The following is a 23,466-nucleotide window of genomic DNA, read 5'->3' as shown; positions in this document are numbered from 1 at the left end:
AAGCCACCCCTTGCATTGGCTGGAAACTGGTCAGTGTGTCTAGCCTGGGGCTAGATTAGGTTCAAGACTCCCAGATTTTTAGCAGGTGACTGGGTAAAAGATGGTACCACCAATGAAGACAGAGGATGTTGGAAGAGAAGCAAGTTTCAAAGAAGGAAAATGTTGTTACTGTTACCAGACCAAAATTTGCATTCTTAGGACTGTTGTCTGTTCCTCGTGTGTATCGATTTGTCCTGTTTTGCTCTGCTTATTCTCAGCTAGCCTTGAGTTCGTTCGCTCCTTCTTTTCTTTTCCCATTCTCCCATGATGAAACTAAACTTCCTGCCTTTTGCATTGGATAACTCTTGTTATTTTTTACCAGGCGAAAAGAATGCTGACATTTGTAATTTTTTCAAGGAGAAAGTCAAAGCTGCTTTTTGTATGTGACTCTCAATTAAGTTTTTTCTTCTGAGTCATCGTCCATTTAAAGAGAGATTAAGATTCTCTAATTCTGATGTCGTTATAGATGTCCTGGGAGATCAATATAATTTTTAGGGGAATTAGGTGGTACCTCTCAAAATATTGTATATGCGCATAATTGTTTATTTCTTGAAATTCACATTTTTGTAATTTTCTCCTCCTTCCCTCTGTCTGCTTCAGCTGTCTATCTTTCTTCCTTGTCTATTTTTTTCATCTCTTTAGGATCATACAATGGGATTTTTATTCATGGGTACTTAAGTAAATATGGTATTCACATTATTCTGCCGCCTTAAGATAAGTCATAAAAAGCTGGCTATTTAATGGCAAAAGGCATTCTGACATAGGTCACATCCTTCTAAGTATTCCTCTTACTACTTTCTCTTTTTAAAAAGTTTGTCTTTCTTACCATTATTCCTCTCCGTACCAACATACATACGAATTAAAAATAGCATTGCAGTTCACCAATAAACTTTAGCAAGATAAAATTGAGGCAATATGGAGTTTTGGGGATGCTTGAGAGCATTCAAAGCAGAGTGTGGATCTTAAAGACCTGCCCGGGGAAGGGATTACTTTTATCCCGTGCCGAGGGCATTGCATGCCCCAGATAGCATTGCTGCCTCCAGACACTCCTGCCAGAAATTAAATTCCTCTCTCATTGCATCTTCAGCAGTAGCTGCCGGTGAAGTTTAGCACATGTGAGAATGTTTTAAATGCTTCTTAACTTGCTGTCTTACGGTGTAGCGTGCATTCTAAATAAGGGAAGTTATTAACTCAGGACGAGTAACTGCTGTCTCTTCACTGTGAAAACACAAAGGAACCTTAGCACTATTTCAGCTCAACAGCGTTTATTTCTACGCTGCATATTTTCTTCGCTCCTGGTATAATAACTTCTTTTTTTTTTTTTTTTTTTTTTTGAGACAGAGTCTCGCTCTGTTGCCCAGGCTAGAGTGCCGTGGCGTTAGCCTAGCTCACAGCAACCTCCAACTCCTGGGCTCAAGGGATCCTCCTGCCTCAGCCTCCCGAGTAGCTGGGACTACAGGCATGCGCCACCATGCCCGGCTAATTTTTTCTATATATATTTTTAGTTGTCCAGATAATTTCTTCCTATTTTTTAGTAGAGACGGGGGTCTCGCTCTTGCTCAGGGTGGTCTCGAACTCCTGAGCTCAAACGATCCTCCCGCCTTGGCCTCCCAGAGTGCTGGGATTACAGGTGTGAGCCACCGCACCTGGCCTATAATAACTTCTGAAGCCATCCTTTTATTCTCCACAGATCTGAGCGTAGAATCCGGCTCCCCTCATTTCATGAATTTTCAGGTGATGTTAATTATGGCCACGTTTTGGCAATGTCCCCCAAATAGCCCCAAACTTCAATTGTGTGTTTCTTTACATCAAAAGATATTTTTAAAAAATTTATTTTTAATTTACATATAATAAGTATATATGTTTATGGGGTATGAAAGTTTTTTTTTTAATGGAAGAGGTTGTGAAACAGAACTTTTCTTTATATTGTGACTGTACTGTACCCCCCGAAAAAAGACTGTAAAGATATTCTGAAAGCAAATCAAGGAAGAAAAAAAAAATTATAATAAGAATATATCTTCAGCCCAGACTCTAGACTTGTACATCAACTGACAATTTAACCTGTCCAGTTGGATGAAAATGGGCATCTCAAACTCACCATGTCCAGACTTGTTCCTCCTCTGCCCCTCAGCTTTTTTCCACTCCCTGTTGCTAAGGCCAAATCATGTGGAGTCATCCTGAATTATTTTTTCTATACCCAAATGCATTAGTTCTCTGGAATATTACGCAGTCGTGTGCCTAAAAACGTCCTGGGATCAAATACGTTTGAGAAATCCTGACTTTATCCAAATTAAATTGGTTTGTTAACTGTAAGACTTCTCAGTCCTTGTGCTAATGTTCGTTGTAATTCTCTGAGAGAGGCCTCTAGTGTGTATCACTTCCCATATGGACTCAGCCATGGAATCGTTTAACTCTTGGGAGTAGAGTTCATTGCAACCAACTTCTGGTCAGGCTGGGTTGAACTACAAAGTATGGATGGAGGTCATGCTCTGCAAAGCCCAATGGCCCTTGCTGATGAGCCCTCATTGCATGGTTTTTGAGACCAAGAGGTCGAGCTTAGATTCAGGCATCGCGAGGTAGAGGTGGATGAGGGGTGGGGAGGGGGTGGGCAGAACGCTGCCAGGCAGACTTAGCCAGAAAGAAAGATATAAGTGGTGGCATGCGTTCGTGGTCGCCAGAGCTGTGCTGCAGGGCATTGCTAAAAAGCTGGAGACCGGGCACCACAGACAAAAATGGTGTGTCCTGACGGAGGAGCTATCTCAGAGCAAAGAAAACAAGAAAAACTTTACCTAGAACCCAAAGTAAAAGAAGTTAGGGGAACATGCATTCTGGACTGGCGATACAATAAAATATTATCAGTCTATTAGGGATGATGCATTTTGGAAATTATTTAACAACTTGAGAAAATACCCATGCGATAAAAATGTTAAGTGAGAAGAAGGTACAAAACCATGCATACCACTTGACTCTAATTAGAGATAAAATACGCATCTTCCTGTGTCTGGGTGTATATAAAAGTCTGGAAGGAAAAGACCAAAATAGTAACCATGGATATATGTACAGTTAATGGTATTTCAGGTGATTTGCATTGTCTTTTTGCATGCTCACGCAGTAATTTTTAGACTTTTCAACAGCACTGTCATTGATAACAGTAATTTATTTGCTGTGGCAATAATTCCTCAGGAGAGGGCCAGCTTGACACAATCCCACTCTCCCTGGCAGCAGAGTGAGCTGTGTGTTTTGAAAAATGTTCCCCAGGGGATTTTGATTCTTAGTCATGTTCATTTTACCTCGGACGTACTGGTTTTTAAAAATTCATTGATAGTTTTATTAACGTCTATTTTTAGCCTTTCGAATTTTTCTTTACAATTGAATGTGTCAGATGTGTCTAATTTTTAGCTAGGAAACTCAGATTACCACGAGGAATATGATACAACTTGGAGCAAGAAACAGAATTTTTTTTCCCCCCAAAGTGTTGTCAGAAATCCATTTGAACCAAAGTAACCTGGAATGTTTATTTAAAATGTAGCTGCCTAATCCCTACAGCACATGTACTAAATCAGACATTCTAGGAAAGTACTTCCCACTCTTTAATGTATATATTATACAAATCGCAAGGGGACCTCATTAAAATGAAGACTTTGGCTGGGCACGGTGGCTCATGCCTGTAATCCCAGCACTCTGGGAGGCTGAGGTGGGAGGATCATTCGAGGTCAGGAGTTCGAGACCAGCCTGAGCAAGAGCAAGACCCCATCTCTACTAAAAATAGAAAGAAATTAGCTGGACACCTAAAAATATATAGAGAAAATTAGCCAGGCGTGGTGGTGCATGCCTGTAGTCCCAGCTACTCGGGAGGCTGAGGCAGGAGGATCGCTTGAGCCCAGGAGTCTGAGGTTGCTGTGAGTGAGGCTGACGCCACGGCACTCTAGCCCGGGCAACAGAGTGAGACTCTGTCTCAAAAAAATAAATAAATAAATAAAAAAGAAGACTCTGATTCAGTGGGTCTGGGTTAGGACCTGAGACTGCAATTCTAACCAGCCCCCGGGTGACACAGGTGATCCACAGCCCACACCGTGGGTGGCAGAGATCTCTAAACCATGACGGCAGCTCCAACCTAGCAGAACCAAGTTCTGGGCGGAGACAGAATTATCCAAGTGTAGGATGTTTAAAGTACTGTTACATTATGCCTAGGCACGTGTCCACCTGAGTCATATGGAATAAAGAGGAAAGGTGTTAACAGAAGCAAGATTATAGAATATAACGTAATTAACGTGTAGCAGGCGCTCTTATGAATGGCCGGGTCAGAGAACCAGCTTCACGCTTGCTGTGTTATTACAGAACATGAGAATGTGTTGAGATTCCAGGGACCAAGCAGTAGGAGGAAAACTGTTTCCTTCTTACCAATTGCTACTTTGTTGCACGCTTGCCCTGAGGATTTTGCCCTCATTTCCTTTCTGCAGATTTTATAGCCTGTGGCTAGTTCCATCACGCTGTTCTCAGTCATGGAAATATCATGGGCTCTTCTTCTGATTCTGTGTGGTGATGAGTAACGAGATTGTTTCTGGTGCCAGGTGAAAAGGTCTGCAAACTAGTTTGCTTTCCAGTAAACAGTAAGGCCCACGGGGACCCCGAGCAGGTGGCTGTCACCTCCCCGAAGATTGCATTTCTGCTGGTGTTTTGAAGGAGTGAGTTGTCACAGGTTACAGGTCAGGATCTGGTGCTGTGTACTCTGAAAGTTTTCAAGGTTTTTGATTTCTATTTTAATTGGATCCTATGGTGGCTGCTATAGAAAAAATAGTTCTCTCCAGAAAGTATAAATTGGATTCTTGGTGAATGTGACCAGAGTCAGAAATCAGATTTTTTTCAAAGTTACATGCACATTTATTTATATAGTTATATTTAGAAGTATTGTGTTCATAGCCACTCCATGATTTGAGACATGTGCCTAATTCCTATGCCTTTGTTTTCTCATCTGTAAGTCAGGGATAATAATAATGTCTTCCTCATTTGGGTCATTGTGAGAACTGGATGGGAGGCTGCCCGTAAAACTCTTACTATAGAGCTTGGTACATAATTGTAACTTAATACATATTGGTTGTTACTAATATTATTGATGATGTTGTGATTCATTTATATGGTAGTGATAGCATTTCCTACTTAATTCATACAAAGACAGCCTTGTTTTGTGTTCTAGTTCTGCGTTTATATTTTTCTGATGCCTTTTATTATGGTCCACTATAATTTTAGCGTTATTTTTTTTAACTAACTAGATCCTTTTGAAACAAGTTGATTTGCAAGTTTGCACTATTATGCGAGCAGCGAAAATGAAAATAGAAACTTGCTACTTTGTATATTCCTTGCTTGTCACCAAATAATTGGAATAGTGTTTTTCATTTAGGTGTTTATAGTATAAGATTAAACAACTGTGATTGACAAATAGAAACAGTAGCACCTTAACTTCTTTACTGTGAAGATAATGACCACAGCCTCTTTCAGAGGTGGATCTGTCCAGATGGGAAACTTACATGGTAGATCTGATGAATGTCAGAAATAAAAGCTTCCTGGCTTCCTTTAAGTAGATTCTTTTGGCCTCAGTGCTCTGACCCTAACCCTACAGCAAATGGGTTTCTGCTCCTCCCCAGAAGGTGCATTTAGCCCAGACTGTCCTTGTTGAAGAGTCTACGTACCACCTGCATTTTGGTGTGCAGGGCTCGGTCCTGGCGGAGCCTAATTCTCATCGTTCCCGTTGGCTTAAAAGAGGGAAGGAGAACAAAACCCGTTAAATGCTCTCTGGATGAGGAAAATTTGTATCACAATCCTAATGGTCAGGAGCTGCAAGTTAGTACAACCTCTATGGAAAACAGTCGGAAGATACCTCAGAGAACTAAAGGGAGACCTGCCATTTGATCCAGCAATCCCAACACTGGGTATTTGCCCAAAGGAAAAGAAGTCATTTTATCAAAAAGACACCTGCACTCGAATGTTTATAGCAGCACAATTCACAGTTGCCCAGATGTGGAGCCAACCCAGATGCCCATCAATTCATAAGTGGATTAACAAATGTGGTATATGTACACCATGGAATACTACTCAGCCATGAAGAAGGATGAGTTTTAATGCCTTTTGCAACAATTTGGATGGAACTGGAGACCATTATCCTAAGTGAAGTATCTTAAAGAATGGAAAAACAGGGCCAGGCACAGGCTCACGCCTGTAATCCTAGCACTCTGGGAGGCCGAGGCAGGAGGATCGCTTGAGGTCAGGAGTTCGAGACTAGCCTGAGCAAGAGAGAGACCCCGTCTCTACTAAAAATAGAAAGAAATGATTCGGACAGCTAAAAATATACATAGAAAAAAAATAGCCGGGCATGGTGGCGCATGCCTGTAGTCCCAGCTACTCGGGAGGCTGAGGCAGGAGGATCGCTTGAGCCCAGGAGTCTGAGGTTGCTGTGAGTGAGGCTGACACCACGGCACTCTAGCCTGGGCAACAGAGCAAGACTCTGTCTCAAAAAAAAAAAAAAAAAAAACGGAATGGAAAAACAAACACCACATGTCCTCACTATTAAATTGGAACTAACTGATGAGCACACATGTGCACAGAGGGAAGTAAAACTGAACAGAAATCAGGCAGGGAGGGGTGGGGAGAAGGGGATGGGCGAAAACCTATAATTTACACTATCTGGGTGGTGAGCATGCTTATAACCATGACTCAGGCATGAGTAATCCATGTAGCCAAAAATATTTGTACCCCCATAATACTTTGAAATTAAAAAAAAATCCTAATGGTCATGCTTAGGGGAAAAAAGCACATCATTTAGATATTCTATTCTCCTGGGATTTCTGTAGGCCGTGCCTGTGAGTTGTCCTGAGACTTTATTAAAGGTACAAACAATACAGAAAAGAGAAATAGGTGTGTCACAGAAATCGGGCTCATTACTGAGTACCTGTGTCTATGTTCCATCTCTCACCAGAAATTTAATGTTTTCTAGTTTTGCTCTTACTCTCAGCCCAGAGGTGCCTTATGAACTTTGTAGATTCTTCCTAGGGGATGAAAGCTTTGGCAAACAAAGTCTTATTTCCGTGGAGCCCAGAAAGCTTTTTCTTTTCACTAGGAGTCAATAGACATCTAAAAATTTTCTCTAATGTGGTTAAAGAAATTTCAGAAATTCAATTTCAGTCTTTTTACTTCTCTCTTGTCATTTAAAGCTATAATGCGTGTGTTCTGCATCCGGAGAGAGAGCAGGGGAGGAAGAGACAGGGAGAGAGGGAGAGACTGCCCCATAGGACCCTGTCACTCGTCCCCACCCTCCAATCTGTCGTCTCTAAAAATCTCTAGGTTTTGCCACCAGTAAGAGCCTTCAGAATATTAGCATAATTACACACGTACCATTCTCTTCAATGCACTAAACCCCTAAGTATAGAAAGAATTTAAGACAGTGTGATCTTTAATGTTTCAGTCTAACAACAAATGCCAGAACTGGGCTGGATAACGTCACGGGAGCTCCCTTAGAACAGAAGAGAATTTGCAAATCGACCTGTAATAATATGCTTACATTTTGCTACAGTTACTCTTTTTGCAAGAAGTGTGGCTGTGGGAGGTGCGTATGATAATATTTACATATACTTCTCTTTGCTTACTCTTAAGGTTTTCTGGGTAAAAATACACAACTGACTATTTGGGAAACCTCATTTATGAACACGGGTTATATAATAATATCACCACATCCCTAGGGAAAATGTATTTAGTAGAAAGAGCTGGGCCAGCATTTCTTATGAGAAGTTTCCTGTCTGTTTTTGTGGCTAGTTCCTCCACCAGCTCGAGGGCTCCACAGCTATTATAAAAAGTGTCATTCCCCTCAGCCGGGTCAACGTGTTTGTCTTCTGTCTGCTTCCCTGCCTGTAGTACTTATTTTAGTTCATGCCAAAGGTGGCAAGAAGCAATAGGCAAGGAATACTTTTCAGTGGGTGCAACATTGAGCAATGATAGAAAAATTGGGGGGGAATTTTCTAGAAGCGTACAAACATTCTTTATGTTCATTTGAGTTGTAACTGCCGTAGGACACCCCCTCTTGGCTTCCTCTAGTCCATTCTGCAGGCTGCAGCCAGAATGGCGGTTTTAGCGTGCAAACCTGACCTTGGTTTGCTTTTCACGTGCATAGCTGAGATGATAAGATAACACTGCTGGAATGATTTTCTCCACGGCTTACTGCATTTTATGTTTTCACAGAAACTGTACAATACACCGAGGAGTGGCCAGTGTTCCTTCTCTAGCCGCCTCGGTGGGGTACGCCCAGTCATCCCTACTGGTGTGTGTCAGGGGGGAGAATTAGTTAAGCGATTTGGTAGAGTGACAGAGTAGAGCACACAAAACTGCAAGAGCTAATAGCTGCTGAGCATCCCAGGTCTGTACATTCCTTGGAGCGTTTCCCGGTGGGTTGCGGCGAAGGTGCGCCTGTTTATCTGTTGCTAAGTGACATAGTTCGTGGAAATCAAGTGCTGAAATATTAGCGGCGGGCATCTGACCCTTTGCAAGGTGTTAGACGACTAGTTCTTTGGGTCGCTGTTTTTCAGATGCACGATCCCATCCCTTCCCTTTCTCTTCAGTCTCATTCCTTGTGGCTTTCTCCATTTCTCAACCCCCTCCGGCCACTGTGAACTCCTCTCTCTAAATGTTTCTCGCACTTTCTCTGTACTGGCTGCTTCAAACCCTCCCTCTTCCCTGACCCCAACACTGTGCTTTTTCCTTGCGAAGTTGCATATTCTTCCCCTCCCAGTTTAAAGGGTGCTCCCTCAAAGCGGGTCTCCCTGGTCTCCCTTTATGAAACAGGCTCCCCGGGTTGGGGCCAGGCAACCGTCCTGTGACCCTCCCCTCCAACTATTTCCATGTGACAGTTCTTCCTCTGGGGGACTTGAAAATTGTCATAATGCCTTTCAGATATACTACTGCAGGAGGTGAGCCCAGTCCATTTCAGAGATCATTTGTGTAAGTTACAAGAGAAGGAAATAAAAGCATGATTGTTCTGTAGAGCTTCTGGAACTTTCTCTATGCCATGAGAAATGAAGCATGCTTGTCTGCAGCTTTGTAACATTTCTGGTAAATAATAGAAGCCATGTCCCTTCTCAGAGCCCCAAAGGAGGAAAGAAAAGCTGTGATTGGATGTCACTGCTGTCAGTCATCTGGGGTATACTAGAGGGAGGCACTTTGCCCCACCCCCAGGGTCCCAGGAACAGGTGTGTCCCCAGAGCTTCTCCTCCTCCGTCCCTGCCCTGCTGGGTGCTTAGGAGTGTGTGTGGTCAGAGGGAAAAAGGGCTTCACTGTTTTCACTTTTGAAACAAAAAGGGAAAAAGTTCAGAAGTAGTTAAGCTAAAACAATTAGTGCAAATATTATGGGATTTTTACTTAACTAAAAAAAATTCTTGCTAAAAAATTATAGGAACATCATTGAAAAAAGAACCTCTTTGACTGATGTCTGTCTCGTGGTATTCGACATCTTCTCCTCCCTGCCTTATAAAAATAGAGCTAATTAATTGAAGTTCTGGCAAAGAGAAGGGAGTATTCCCTGGCCTTTGGCCAAGAATGTCCCTCATCACCATCCACATTCCCACACGTTCTCCCCAACCCGGTTCCTCTCCACGGTGTCTTCCTTTCTAGCCCTTATCAAAATTTAGAATCATGATGCTCCTTTATCTCCACGTTGAACTTCTGCTTCTCCTGTTAGAATTCAAGTCGCATAAGATCGAAGCCCTCCTTGGTCCCCCCTGTGTCTTCGGGGCGCCCACCACAGTGCTGGGCATTTGTTTGGCAATCGAACATACATTGAATGACTAAATAAATGATTGAAGTGAATCGATTATTATTTTTTTTTTTTTGAGACAGAGTCTCGCTCTGTTGCCTGGGCTAGAGTGAGTGCCGTGGTGTCAGCCTAGCTCACAGCAACCTCCAACTCCTGAGCTCAAGGGATCCTCCTGTCTCAGCCTCCCGAGTAGCTGGGACTACAGGCATGCACCACCATGCCCAGCTAATTTTTCTATATGTTTTTAGTTGTCCAGATCATTTCTTTCTATTTTTAGTAGAGACAGGGTCTTGCTCAGGCTGGTCTCGAACTCCTGACCTCGAGCCATCCTCCCGCCTCGGCCTCCCAGAGTGCTGGGATGACAGGTGTGAGCCACCGTGAATCGATTATTTTTTAAAGTGGATTTGTCAGCTGTCCCGCTTGTGTCCTTTGAGGAGAAGCGTTGACAAAGTTACACGTGTTTCTGACGGGCTCTTTGCGTTCACTCGGTAAACACTTACCGAGTGCCTGTCACCGGGTCAAGCCCTAGAAGTGCCACCTGGATGAGACTGATGCCCTCCAGGACCTCAGAGACTAGCAGAGGGACAGACACACGTGTGTGAAAGCGTGTGTGACTAGAGGCGTGCAAACTTGAGCTGTTGGGGTACAAGGGAGGAGAGTCTGATTCTGCCCGGGGCACGAAGGTTTCTGCAGAGACGGTGAGATTTATGCTGAGCTTTGCAGGAAGAGGGGCAGTTGGGCAGGTTAATTAGCAGGAAAGAGAGCCAAGGTGGGAGGCGTGGAAATGAATGGCATGTTTGGACAGCACTGTGTATTTTGGTGGGGTGGCTTGTAAATGCTGCTCCCAGAAGTTTGCATTTGATCAGAAAGGAGCCAGGGAACCTACTTATGCAAGGAGGAGGCCCCGGTAAGAATGTGCATTAGATTCACTGCAGGCGAATAGCTGCTACAGCTAGAAAAATCAAGCCATTCGCTGCAATCACGGGTATTGTCAGTTCAAACAGCCTTCGTTTAAAGATCCTAACAAGGTATTTTCACAGAGATGAATTTTAGAATTTCCTAGAGATGCACGCTTTGCCAGAAATTGGTAGCTCTTTTAAAATGCATTTTCCAGGTGAAGACTTTTTAAAATTATTTTCATGTTGCATTTTAGAAAATCTTGCAAATCATTGTTTAAAAATTATATCCAGATAAATGTCACAGCTTCAGTCCCTGCAGAGCAAACGTCATGAGTCTTTATGTGAAATGTAATTAAATGTTAGATTCTTCCAGATGAGTGAGATGCCCAGGGCTTTCCCCCCTGACCCTGTTAAAGGTGGTACCTCTTCATCACTTCTCATTAAAAAAACAAACCAAAAACCTTTCTCTTGCAGTCCCACGGCAGCCTTCAAATGATTTGTTTGAAATTTTTGAAATAGAAAGAGGAGTCAGCGCAGAAGAAGCAGCAAAGGATGATCCAGGTAGATACTTTTCGCACCGTTATAATGACATTTTACTGTCTCCCTCTGTTTCGTGAAAATAACTTCTAAATTGTAGATGGTTTGCTATCATTTGGGAAAAAATTATACACCTTTTTTTTTTTTAAACAACTCCATTTCCTCTGTACTTAAATCAGTTGAGCAACAACAATCGTGAACGATCATTTTCTTTTTATAAACTGTATTCAAGTCGTATTTAAACTGTGAAAAGGAAATCGCGTTGTATAAGTGATGAGGTAACAAGGTCATGATTTGGCAACACTCGCGTGTTCTATTTTTACAGGCGAGGCGATTGTGCTGAGAAAGGATTAATGTAATTTCCTTTCAATCTCATGGACAGAAGTTCTGGGGTGTGGACAGGGGAGAAACACTTATTATACAAACACCCATAGTTCACAAGCTGACGTGGTGGTGTTTGTTGTTAGTGACCTGCTCGTCTTTCTGCTCGTTTCCTTGCAGGTGTTCTGATACACAGTTGCAATTTTGACCATGGACTTTGTGGATGGATCAGGGAAAAAGACAGTGACCTACACTGGGAGCCCGTCAGGGACCCAGCAGGTAAAACCATTTCATCTAACTTTTCCTGGGACCCATTCCAGTTTGGTCCTGTCTGAAGACCCTAGTTCTGCTATCCAGTGTACTGTGACACATCTCTGTGTTGACTCAACAAAGAGGGTCAAAAAAGACCACCAGCGTTTATCTTTCATTTTCTTTAAGTGAGCTAAATTTGTTAGCTATCCATTGGTTGTAAATTTATGGGAGACAGATAGTTAATTAAAAGGCCAGGGAATTTCTCTCAAAAAGGCTTGGCAAATAACACATGTAGGCTTACTCTTGCATCTAGTTTTCAAGTTTTTAGTGCCCCGTTCCCAGGAATTAAAAAACGTAATATTGAGACCAGCCTGAGCAAGAGCGAGACCCCGTCTCTACTGAAAATAGAAAAAAATTATAGGGACAACTAAAAATATATATATAGAAAAATTAGCTGGGCATGGTGGCGCATGCCTGTAGTCCCAGCTACTCGGGAGGCTGAGGCAGGAGGATCGCTTAAGTCCAGGAGTTTGAGGTTGCTGTGAGCGAGGCTGACGCCACGGCACTCACTCTAGCCTGGGCAACAAAGTGAGACTCTGTCTCAAAAAAAAAAAAAAAAAAAAGTAAAAAACCAAAAAAACGTAATATTGTAGGAGGTGATCCCTGATCATTTTTTTAATGACGTCCGTGTTTTTTTTTTTTTTTTTTTAAGATTTGAGAGGTAAGAGACGATAGAACTGTGAAGTTGTGATTATCTAAGAAAAATTTCACCCTAACTTGGATGCTGAACAAAACAGTTATAAATATCCTCCGCTTATTCCATAAGAGAAGGTTACGAGAAAGGTGGATTTAGACATAGTTCCTTGGAAAATTGACAGACTTTTAAATTGCATAATTCTTACTAATCTAAAGGTTTAGTATTTATAGCATGTTTCGTCTTGTGGTTTCAGGATAGCTTTTCTCCCCTCAGTAATTAAATCTTTTATGGGTGAGGCCAACTTAATGGCAGAATGAAAAGTTGGTTTCTTTTTTTCCTTTTTATGCTCCTGATTCCGGATTCTGAGAATAAAAGATACAAGATAGGAAGAAAAAGTGCGTTATTTCATTTATTTTTAAACGCCTGGCCCTTAAATACCATGCCATGTCTTATAGATCACAAAACACACAAAAGTTAACTTGAGAGAGCTTGTGGTATGTTAAACCAGTTCTTCTCGAACCCAGCCTGTACAGAGAAAAGGCTGGAGGCCTTTGTAAAATGCACGTTTTCATGCATTTTTAACAGGTTCCTTGGAACTATCTCTGGAGGTCGTCCTCAATGCACATGTCTAGCAGCAAGGTATTAAAAAATTAGCCCCAAAATGTATTTATTAGCTCTCCTAAGATTGAAATAGAAATATTTAAAAATAAAAATTTGAGGCAAGCTTTTAAAAATATGGAATATTCAATAAACTCAAATGGGTTTTTAGATCTTTTCTGAGTTATAAAAGAAAATATTGAATGCCTCACATGCCGTCCACACACGCTCACTCTTGCATGACTCTCACGCATTTAAGGCTGACTCTGAGCAGGACAAGATTATAAATGTTGTCACAGGTGTCTGTGAATAAGAGAGAACCAACGTACGTTTAATACCTGTGATAATCCCAGCTCCTTCATCATCTCCTTAATTTTACATAATCTTCTCATCTACCCCAAGAAGCAGGTAATACTGATTTTATTTCACAAAGGAGATGCCCAGAGAAGTTACTAAGAACACACAGCTGGAGCGTGGTGGAGTTTAGTGTCAAATCCGCGACTTCTCTCTTCATGGCCAGGCCCTCCGTGCTGGCCGGGCAGCTTCTGGCAGTTTCTAGAACACGGGCAGCGTTTTCCCTGCCCCACAGTGGGACCTCAGCCGTCGTGCGTGGGGTGGTGTGCGTGGTCCGTCCAGCAGGTCACGGTCTTGTAGATTCTGCTGAGCACTGACCTGGCACAGTCTGCTTCAGAAGGAAGGTTCTAGAACAGTCACGTAGGATAGAATGGTGAAGAACGTTTTAGAGTCATAAGAATAAGTCTTGCAAGCAAGGCCCGCTGGGGAGAGTGATTCATGCCAAACTCAGAATTCACTGCATTTGCGTGTAAACAGTCTATAAAGAGTAAACAGTCTATAAAGATAGCCTATGTGGAATATTTGACTTTTAGAATTTAAACCTTATCTTTTAGAACCAATTTAGCACTTTTCAACATTTTTTTGTTACTCATCACATTTATAAATACTCGAATTTGCTGTGACCCCAATTCCCCTGGCCCTCCGGTGGAGAAATGAGAAGAGAGTTGGAAATGAGACAAAAACGTGTGCAGTGGCCGCTGGGCTGCGATGACACAGGACAGACTGGAAGGAGGTGGCAGCTGCCGGGGTGACAGGACAAGTCCCGGTGCTTGGCTCTGGTCCCTGGAAAACGCTCTTCTAGCTGGTCCAGGTTTTTGCCAAGAACCCGGATCAATTGGATATTGGCCTTTGATATATTGAAGACAAACGGACTCAACTGTGGTTGGCTCAAAGCCGGAGAGGAAGGTGTCACTGTGGGCTGACACAGCCGTCACTCGGAATATTACTGGGTCATAACGAAAGGGTGAAATCCAGTGGGGATGAATCCAAGGTGTGGCTCATTGTCTAGACACCAGCCGCACAGCTGAGGGACGGGGACCCTGTCACTCAGCACCAAGTGTGGAAGACTCAACAGTTTTAGTAGAAAATGAAACGGTGGGAGTGAGGCCTGTGACGTTGCTCTCCAAAAGACAGTCCGTTTCCATAGAAATATGGCATTTTTTTTTTCATCATGGAAAATTCACTTTGGTTCAGTGGTTAATCCACTTTTGAAGGTTCTTTCTGGTCTGAGAAGCATAGAGTTAATTATACGCCTCTCAGATGGGAAGGTTATTTCACATTCAAAGCCTGAGAGAAATGGGTGAAGAACCAGAACGTTTGGGCTGGGGAAGAAATAACGGAGCAGGTTGGCTTTTCAAGTCCTTGGCCGGGGTTAGAGTTGTGCTCTGTGACCACAAGGGCATGAGAAGTGGGATCAACGCGTGAAAACCACTGTTTCTCTTCTAGGAAGTGCAGGCGTGTGTATGTGTGTGTATCACGTAAAGGCCAGAGAAGAATATATGTAATTTAATAAATTCTGTGCATTAGTTAACCACCAAGCTGATTGTTTACTTCTTCCCATCTAGATTATACCATTTGTAAAAATATACATTTGGATGTCCAGTTAGGACTGATTTTAACGGTGTGCAGTTCTTAATCCAAGATGCAGATTTGCAAACGTTCTGATATGCTAAGATTTCTAAGAAAACCCCCAATTAACTAAGCTTAACAACCCTGAGAGACAGCCGCAAAATGAGTGCATTTGCCAACGCGCTTCCTGGTGCTGTCCGTCTTGTTTAGCACTTTGGGTTCTGAACGTCACTGTGAGATGTGAAATGAATACATTCCTCTAAGAAATGGAAAACTGCTGCCCACAGGTGTGGCCCCGAGGACACACCCTCCTCCCGTCAATGTCAAGGCTAGACCTGGGACCCTGTTTCTGGAACCCTGATCTCTGGAGAACAAGGGTTAAAGGCAACTGACTCGGCACTGTGTCTGCTGACGGCTACAAGGAATTTACTTAAATATATATCAAGCACGCCAGCATGTACATGCAGATATGTCTGCAGCATTCAAAAAAGTGTTTTTTGTGTTTTTGTTTGTTTGTTTGTTTGTTTTGAGACAGAGTCTCGCTCTGTTGCCCGGGCTAGAGTGCCGTGGCATCAGCCTTGCTCACAGCAACCTCAAACTCCTGGGCTCAAGCAATCCTCCTGCCTCAGCCTCCCGAGTAGCTGGGACTACAGGCATGCGCCACCACGCCTGGCTAATTTTTTCTATATATATTTTAGTTGGCCAGATCATTTGTTTCTATTTTTAGTAGAGACGGGGTCTCGCTCTTGCTCAGGCTGGTCTCGAACTCCTGAACTCAAGCGATCCTCCTGCCTCGGCCTCCCAGAGTGCTAGGATTACAGGCATGAGCCACCGCGCCCGGCCAAAACAGTGTTTTAAAATACACATAAATGGAGAAATAAATCAACAATGAAAATGCAAGCTCCCTGCCATCTCTGGCTCCCATTCACCCCACAGATACAGACGGTTTCTTGGTTATCTTTCGAGAGATGCTAATATAGTTGGGCACACAGTGGCATCCTCATCTGTACCTTGCTTTTGTCCCTTAATGGTACTGTCTTAGGAGTTTAACAAGAAGAACACGGACTTTGAAGCCAGAAAGCCTGGGCTGAAGCCCAACACCCCGACTTCACTAGCTCTGACCTCGAGTAAGTTCTTTCCCAGGGCTAATCTGTAGTATCTGCTACGCTTACATCAGCATCTCTCACAGTGGCTGCCTGCTTTGACCACCGCCGCTCCACCTCCAAGCTCTTAACGGAATAAAAATATTTAATATAGTTTTATGTTTACATATAGCCAGTATTTTGGAATCCGAAGTGAAAGTTTTATTTAATAAGTAACTTCTTTGGGAGGCTGCATCAATTTTTCCCTTGGTTGTTTTTCCAACTTTGTAACATTATTACCAACAGAAAGAATTCTTCATGTTAAAACAAAACAAAACAAAACGAAACGAAACTAGAAAAGAAAAAACCCAGCCCAGAGCAGCTCTGTAGAGGAAGAACACTTGTAACCTCGTTTATCATGTTTTAAATGTTAGAATTTTAAATACAAACACGAAAGGATTATTTGAATCTTTTATTAGGGTGCCTTGGTTGGTTAGGTTGTCCTGTTTGCAAGCAGCATCTACCAGAACATTCCACGGGGACTTCAGACAATCCTTGTTTTCTTAAAACTTGCAGGCCAAGTGTTACAAAACCTTGTACCTTAGTCTTAACCAGAATACCTGTGATGATTCCAAAGCGAACTTACAGGGAGACATTTAAAATCCACGTAAATGTTTTGGCCCCAGATATTGTTTGGATTAATTTGCGGGGGAAGGGGGGGTGGGCAGGTGGGGAGGGCAGATAAATTGCGTGTTTGTTTTTAGTGATTCAAACGCATGAAGCAAGGACCGATTTCCTTGCAGTTTTTTGCTGTATTCTTGGAACACGATGATGATTAATAGCATTTATTTATTCAGCAAACGCCCTTGAACACCTACTGTACGCTAGGAGTGTAATGGGAGGTTTGGGGCACAGGTTGGTTCTTACTTGGAGTTGTTCGCAGCTTCCTAGGGACGCTGAGCACACAGGTTGGCACATTTATAAGTGACAGAAATCACCCCGACCCATGAGAGCTCAAAGAGGGCTTGGGGGAGGAAGAGATGCTCCCCCGCCCATAAGAGGACATCCCAAATCCCAACTACGTCTTCTGTAAATTGAGCATAAGATGGAGACGGCGGCTCATCTTTCCACCGAAAAATAAACGGGTTCCTACCAAAATGCAAACATCTGTTCAGCCTTCCACCCACGTTTTTCCTATGGAAAAATCAGCGTTGAAACCTGTAATGTGTTTTCCAGTGGGCTGAGATGAAACAGCCCGAGAGAGGAATGTCGTTCGCACAGGGATTGAGTTTCAAAACACCACTCACAGCTTTGTCTCCAGAAGCAGCCTTCCTCCCTCCACTGCTGCTCTGCGTTTTTTTTTTTCCCATTGCGGTTTCCCTGACGACAGAGGGAGGCAAACCCTGCAGCCCCGGGCTTCGAGGAGATCAGCCAAGTGATGTGTCTGCAATGAGAGTTTTTATGCACATTCTGTGTTCACGTATATGCAATCGAATATATTTATGCGATCAATATAATGTTATAGATTTATGTTGTTTTTTTTGTTTTTGTTTTCTTTTTGAGACACAGTCTCACTCTGTCACCCAGGCTAGAGTGCCGTGGCATCAGCCTAGCTCACAGCAACCTCAAACTCCTGGGCTCAAGCGATCCTCCTGCCTCAGCCTCCCGAGTAGCTGGGACTACAGGCATGCGCCACCATGCCCGGCTAATTTTTTCTATATATATTTTAGTTGGCCAGATCATTTCTTTCTATTTTTAGTAGAGACGGGGTCTCGCCCTTGCTCAGGCTGGTCTCGAACTCCTGACCTCGAGCGATCCTCCTGCCTTAGCCTCCCAAGTAGCTGGGACTACAGGCATGCACCACCATGCCCGGCTAATTTTTTGTTTATATGTTTTAGTTGGCCAGATCATTTGTTTCTATTTTTAGTAGAGACGGGGTCTCGCTCTTGCTCAGGCTGGTCTCGAACTCCTGACCTCGAGCGATCCTCCCGCCTCGGCCTCCCAGAGTGCTGGGGTTATAGGCATGAGCCACCGTGCCCAGCCTATAGATTTGTTTTAATACAAAAATGTTTTAAATGACTTAACCACCAAGTAAAACTGATGCTCCGGGAAGATGTGGAAGTTTCCAGAACACCTTTGTATCTTCCTGGGGTCAGGGCTACACCATCGTGAAAGGCATAGTATAAAGACCCTTCTGTAGTTAGAGATTAAAAAAAAAGTGGGGGTAGGCCGGGCGTGGTGGCTCACGCCTGTCATCCCAGCACTCTGGGAGGCCGAGGCGGGCGGATCACTGGAGCTCAGGAGTTCGAGACCAGCCTGAGCAAGAGCAAGACCCCATCTCTACTAAAAATAGAAAGAAATTATATGGACAGCTAAAAATATATATAGAAAAAATTAGCCGGGCATGGTGGCACATGCCTGTAGTCCCAGCTACTCGGGAGGCTGAGGCAGGAGGATCGCTTGAGCTCAGGAGTTTGAGGTTGCTATGAGCTAGGCTGACGCCACGGCACTCACTCTAGCCTGGGCAACAGAGTGAGACTCTGTCTCAAAAAAAAAAAAAAAAAAAAAAAATAAGTGGGGGGAAGAGAGAATAAATAGATACAGCGCCCTTTATATCACCATGTGCTTTATTGCACAGAGGTTAATTTAGCCACATGGAAAATTCTTCCTGGAAATTTAGAGTCCGTTCTTCCGAAGCACCCAGACAGCTTGGCAGGGGGTGTCATGGACAGGTGAGGATCGGCAGGTGCTGGATGAATGTGTGTGTGTGTGTGCGTGTGTGTGTCTGAGATGCTCCGTGTCCGCATTACCGAGCATTGTGTGTCTTTGCTGTAACTTCTGTCCATGAGCCCAGCCAGTCAGTGTTTTCTGCAAACGAAAACCATAGCATTTAAAACAGGCCTAGAAACAAGTCACGTCTTTGTCCTTCAAAAATCGGAAACTCCTTTTACAAATAAAAAAACCGAGGCCCCCCTTTCCCCCTCCCCCGCCCCGCCCGTGCTGCGTGTGCTGGAAGGGACATCTGGACACAGACACCCACGGCCCTGTTTCCCGTTGCAGGTGGCCAGTACCTGGCAGTGTCGGCAGCCAAAGCCCCCGGGGGAAAAGCCGCCCGCCTGGTGCTCCCCCTGGGCCACCTCCTGGCCTCGGGGGACCTGTGCCTGTCCTTCAGGCACAAGGTGACCGGGCTGCGCGCCGGCGCGCTGCAGGTGTTCGTGCGGAAACACGGCGCCCACGGGGCGGCCGTGTGGGGACGGAGCGGTGGCCACGGCTGGAGGAGGACACAGATCACCCTGCGCGGGGCTGACGTCAAGAGCGTGAGTAGATCCGCGAAGGGGGCAGAGCTGGGAGGTTCTCCGCGCACGGGAGAGCTCTGGGGTCTTGCTGTGAGACTCCGTCCGCTGTCTCTCTCTGAAATCGGCTTCTGCATTGCAACCTGTGACCACCGCCCTCCCCAGCCTGGTGACAGCCACTATTGTTGATGAAAAAGTATTTAGGACTAGAAAAAGGTTAATCCACAGAAACGTCAGCGGGCAGGGGTGGTGAGCTTACCTGTGCCTGCTTTTCCCTTTCCTTGAATTCCTTACGCCTCAAACTCTCCGGACCGTAAATGACCCTGGAGATGGTTTTTTTTTTTTTTTTTTCCCTCTTCTGAAATGTTTCTTTAAAGCTCAATGATGTGTTTCTTTGCCTCAGAGGGTAGGAGCCCAGAACCACAATCGGAAAGTGCTATTGTATTCAGGACAGGATGTCGGAAGTGTTTTGATTGAATATATAAATTAGATCTTTTCCTTTTTTTCTTTTCTTTTTTTTTTTTTTTTTTTTTTTTTGAGACAGAGTCTCACTCTGTTGCCCGGGCTAGAGTGCTGTGGCGTTAGCCTAGCTCACAGCAACCTCAAACTCCTGGGCTCAAGTGATCCTCCTGCCTCAGCCTCCCGAGTAGCTGGGACTACAGGCATGTGCCACCATGCCTGGCTAATTTTTTCTATATATATATTTTTAGCTGTCCATATAATTTCTTTCTATTTTTAGTAGAGACGGGGTCTTGCTCTTGCTCAGGCTGGTCTCGAACTCCTGAGCTCAAATGATCCACCCGCCTCGGCCTCCCAGAGTGCTGGGATTACAGGCGTGAGCCACCGCGCCCGGCCTATAAATTAGATCTTAAGTAATCAAGTCATAGGTAGAAGCAAAATGTTGTACAATATCCCACCAAAATAGTGAATGCATTTGGGAAAAACGTCTTCTCTATGTAGGTGCTTAGAAAACTTGCTGTTAGGAGATTCTGCCTCTATGCCTGTAAGGTTCTAGAAACTATTTTAGAAAGAAAAGATAGATTCCATTAATACAGCTTTTATTAGGGTACTTGGATTTTGTTTAATTCTTTGATATTATTCCTTAAAGTTTTTCTCAATATTTACATTGTTTGGAGAAATAAAACAAGATAATTGGCCGGGTGCGGTGGCTCACGCCTGTAATCCCAGCACTCTGGGAGGCCCAGGCGGGAGGATCGCTCGAGCTCAGGAGTTCGAGACCAGCCTGAGCAAGAGCGAGACCCCATCTCTACTAAAAATAGAAAGAAATTATATGGACAACTAAAAATATATACAGAAAAAATTAGCCGGGCATGGTGGCGCATGCCTGTAGTCCCAGCTACTCGGGAGGCTGAGGCAGGAGGATCGCTTGAGCGCAGGAGTTGGAGGTTGCTGTGAGCTAGGCTGACGCCACGGCACTCTAGCCCGGGCAACAGAGTGAGACTCTGTCTCAAAATAAATAAATAACTAAATAACAAGATAATGGTTTCAAATCATAGCATGGAAAGGTTTCTCTTGTTTCAAAATGAGCAGGAATGTTCTACAGAAGATAAAATACAAGGATAGCGAAAATTTTTTGGTTTTTATACAGGTAAAACAGCGTGATTGGATTATGGTGTTTGAATTTACTCCATTTTGGGCAGTAAAACTATATTAACCAAATGGAAGAACTAAGAAACCTCTAGGATAGGCTGCGTGAATATGATCTTTCAGATCTTTGGCTCTTAATATCCACACCTTTGTGCAGATATTTCTGTCTCACTCTTCTTCTAACCCTGGTAATCTTTGACGAGAGTGCTCACTGTGTAAACATTCCCGGATTGACTCAGTCTGCAGTGTAGAACGGCTTCTTAAAGGGTAACTGATGCTGAGCAGTGTGGCCTGAGGAGCAATTAACTGATGATTTCACGCCTCGGGTGACCCCGGCCACTGTGTTCTGGTCTCTCCTCCTGTTATAAATAAGTTTCCTGTTCAGTTTTGGGGAAGGTTTGCCTTTACTTTGCATCCCAAGCGGGCACTGGAAAGGGTCCGAGGAGGCTTGACTGGCGTGTGCCTTCTCTCCCAGGTCATCTTCAAGGGTGAAAAATGGCGCGGTCACCCCGGGGAGATTGGCTTGGACGACGTGAGCTTGAAAAGAGGCCACTGCTCTGAAGAACGCCTGCAACTCCACAACTAGCAGCGGACTCCCACGTTGCTCCCGCTTCTCTTTCCAATCCTCAACTTCTCTCGTCTTCTCTCCCTTATCAGGCCTAGGAGAAGGGCGGGCCGGTGGTGAGGGGGGAGTCTGGTGGGTGACCCCGGCCCTGCTGGGCTGCTTTTGTGCGGTCCCAGTGGAGAGTGACGCCTCCTCCAAACACAGGGGCACCTGCAGACACATCCAAGCCATTGCTAGATGTTGCTTTCCATCCTGTGTGTCTGTTTGGAAGGTGTTCAGCGCGTGTGGCCCAGACCATCCTCCCCCTGGTTACGGGGTGCTCCTTGTAGCCAATTATGGGAGCAAATTAAATCCTGGGAGAAGTTTTCTAAAGCAATCTGTGCAAATGGCCATTATGTTATCTGTCCAGTGTGTTGTATCATGAGTAGTATTGACTTCGCTTAAGATACAGCGTGCAACGTCCTTGTGACATGGATTTATCCCCTTCACCTAGGTGAGTGCTGGCCTGACCCGATCTCCTTCACTGCCATTCACATTATCAAATAAGGGTGTGTATATCAGTCAAGATGCATTTATTGTTATCTGTATTTTTCTTTCAAAGACAGTTACGTAGAGTGAGCACGTAATCCATTGTTAGTACTGTTGGGTTTTGTGTCCATGTGCTATTGATATTCAGTACTTACGTGTGGCTAATATTTGCAGACTCTAGTTGCCAAGGTGAAGGGCAGCTTGTGAGCTCGTGAGTTAAAAAATAACACGGTGAAATATCCTCCGGGTGCGTGATCTTGACTTTTTTTTTTTAATAGCCTTGAGTTTGATCTTTGCGGAGGATAGTGAACCATTTCAGGAGATAAGAAACTGCAGTTAATGCATAAAACCTTCACTGTTTCAAGGTATCCTTGTGAGCCAACAGCTTTTACCATCATGCCTCGGGGCTCTCTGGCAACCTGGGAGCTTTGTAAAAGTTTTGGTTGTTTTGGAGAAAGGATCTTGTTGGAGGGAAGCCGGGAGGGAGGAAATATAGGGGAAACAGATCTTCATACGAAGCTTCAAATCAAAGCGTGGGCAGGTGTAGCCCATCCCTTACGAGCTGTGGCAGGGCAAGGCGGGAATTCTGAGATCCACGAACCCCCAGCTAGACTTCCTCTCTGCACACTTCACATTTATATTTAAAAATAAGGAGACTTTTAAAAAAGTAACTTACTCCTGAAGCTTCTCTTCATTTCTGATTAAAGTCATCAAAATATTTTCTGCTGTTTTTTGCCAGGAATCACACAGATGATTGAAGGGTTGGGAAAATGAAGATCTAGGATGAAAAAATTAAAGGAGCTAGGATCATTCAGCCTGGAGGAGAGAAGAGAGAGGCAAACCATTGGGGGTTTGCAAGCGTGGGAGGTTGGGCGCAGAGGGGACGGCGACCAGCTGTCCTGTATGTGCACTAAGAATAGAACAAGAGGAAACAGGCTCGGACTAGAGCATGAGGCTTCGTTTCTGGGCAGGGACAGCTGTTAAATTAGAATCCTTAATAAAAAAAAAAGAGGTGTGAAAATCTTACTCTCCTCCCTGCCCCCACTCTCTCAGCTTTTTAAAAATTAGATAAAAACGTACCTATTTAAGATGGTTAAAGATGTTCTGACCTCAAGGTAAAGTAACAGATGACAGAATCTCCCAAAAGCTGTTTTGATCCTGGTATGTCATGAAAATCTTCAGAACTTAAGTACTCAGGACTAGGCTCTAACTGAGGCGTTTCCCTCTTGACCTCTTAATGAAGAGGCGACAGCCGACCAAATGCCAAGCTCACTAAAACGTCTTTCTTTTTAGGGCAAACTGAGCAGTAGGAAAGCCACAAGAAAAAAAAAA

The 23,466-nt window shown here is 44.0% G+C and overlaps 1 protein-coding gene across 5 annotated transcripts in view; it reads left to right on the top strand.

Moving 5' to 3' along the window:
* NPNT (nephronectin) overlaps window positions 1–23,137 on the top strand; it is a 66,322-nt gene extending 43,185 nt beyond the window's left edge. For 3 of the 5 annotated variants that reach the window (XM_069459215.1, XM_069459213.1, XM_069459214.1), the window contains 4 exons: window positions 11,206–11,292; window positions 11,770–11,868; window positions 19,201–19,457; window positions 21,517–23,137. In XM_069459215.1, coding sequence (XP_069315316.1) covers window positions 11,206–11,292; window positions 11,770–11,868; window positions 19,201–19,457; window positions 21,517–21,627 — 554 coding nt within the window. In that variant the 3' untranslated portion in view covers window positions 21,628–23,137. The remainder of the gene's footprint in view (window positions 1–11,205; window positions 11,293–11,769; window positions 11,869–19,200; window positions 19,458–21,516) is intronic. The other 2 variants (XM_069459217.1, XM_069459216.1) reach the window with 1 other exon arrangement.
* Window positions 23,138–23,466: the final 329 nt, after the last annotated feature.

This window comes from Eulemur rufifrons, chromosome 26 (assembly GCF_041146395.1).
Source record: "Eulemur rufifrons isolate Redbay chromosome 26, OSU_ERuf_1, whole genome shotgun sequence".
Taxonomy (NCBI): Eukaryota; Metazoa; Chordata; class Mammalia; order Primates; family Lemuridae; genus Eulemur; species Eulemur rufifrons.
Note: the sequence above shows the minus strand (reverse complement) of the source record. Positions and strands in the feature narration are given on the sequence as shown.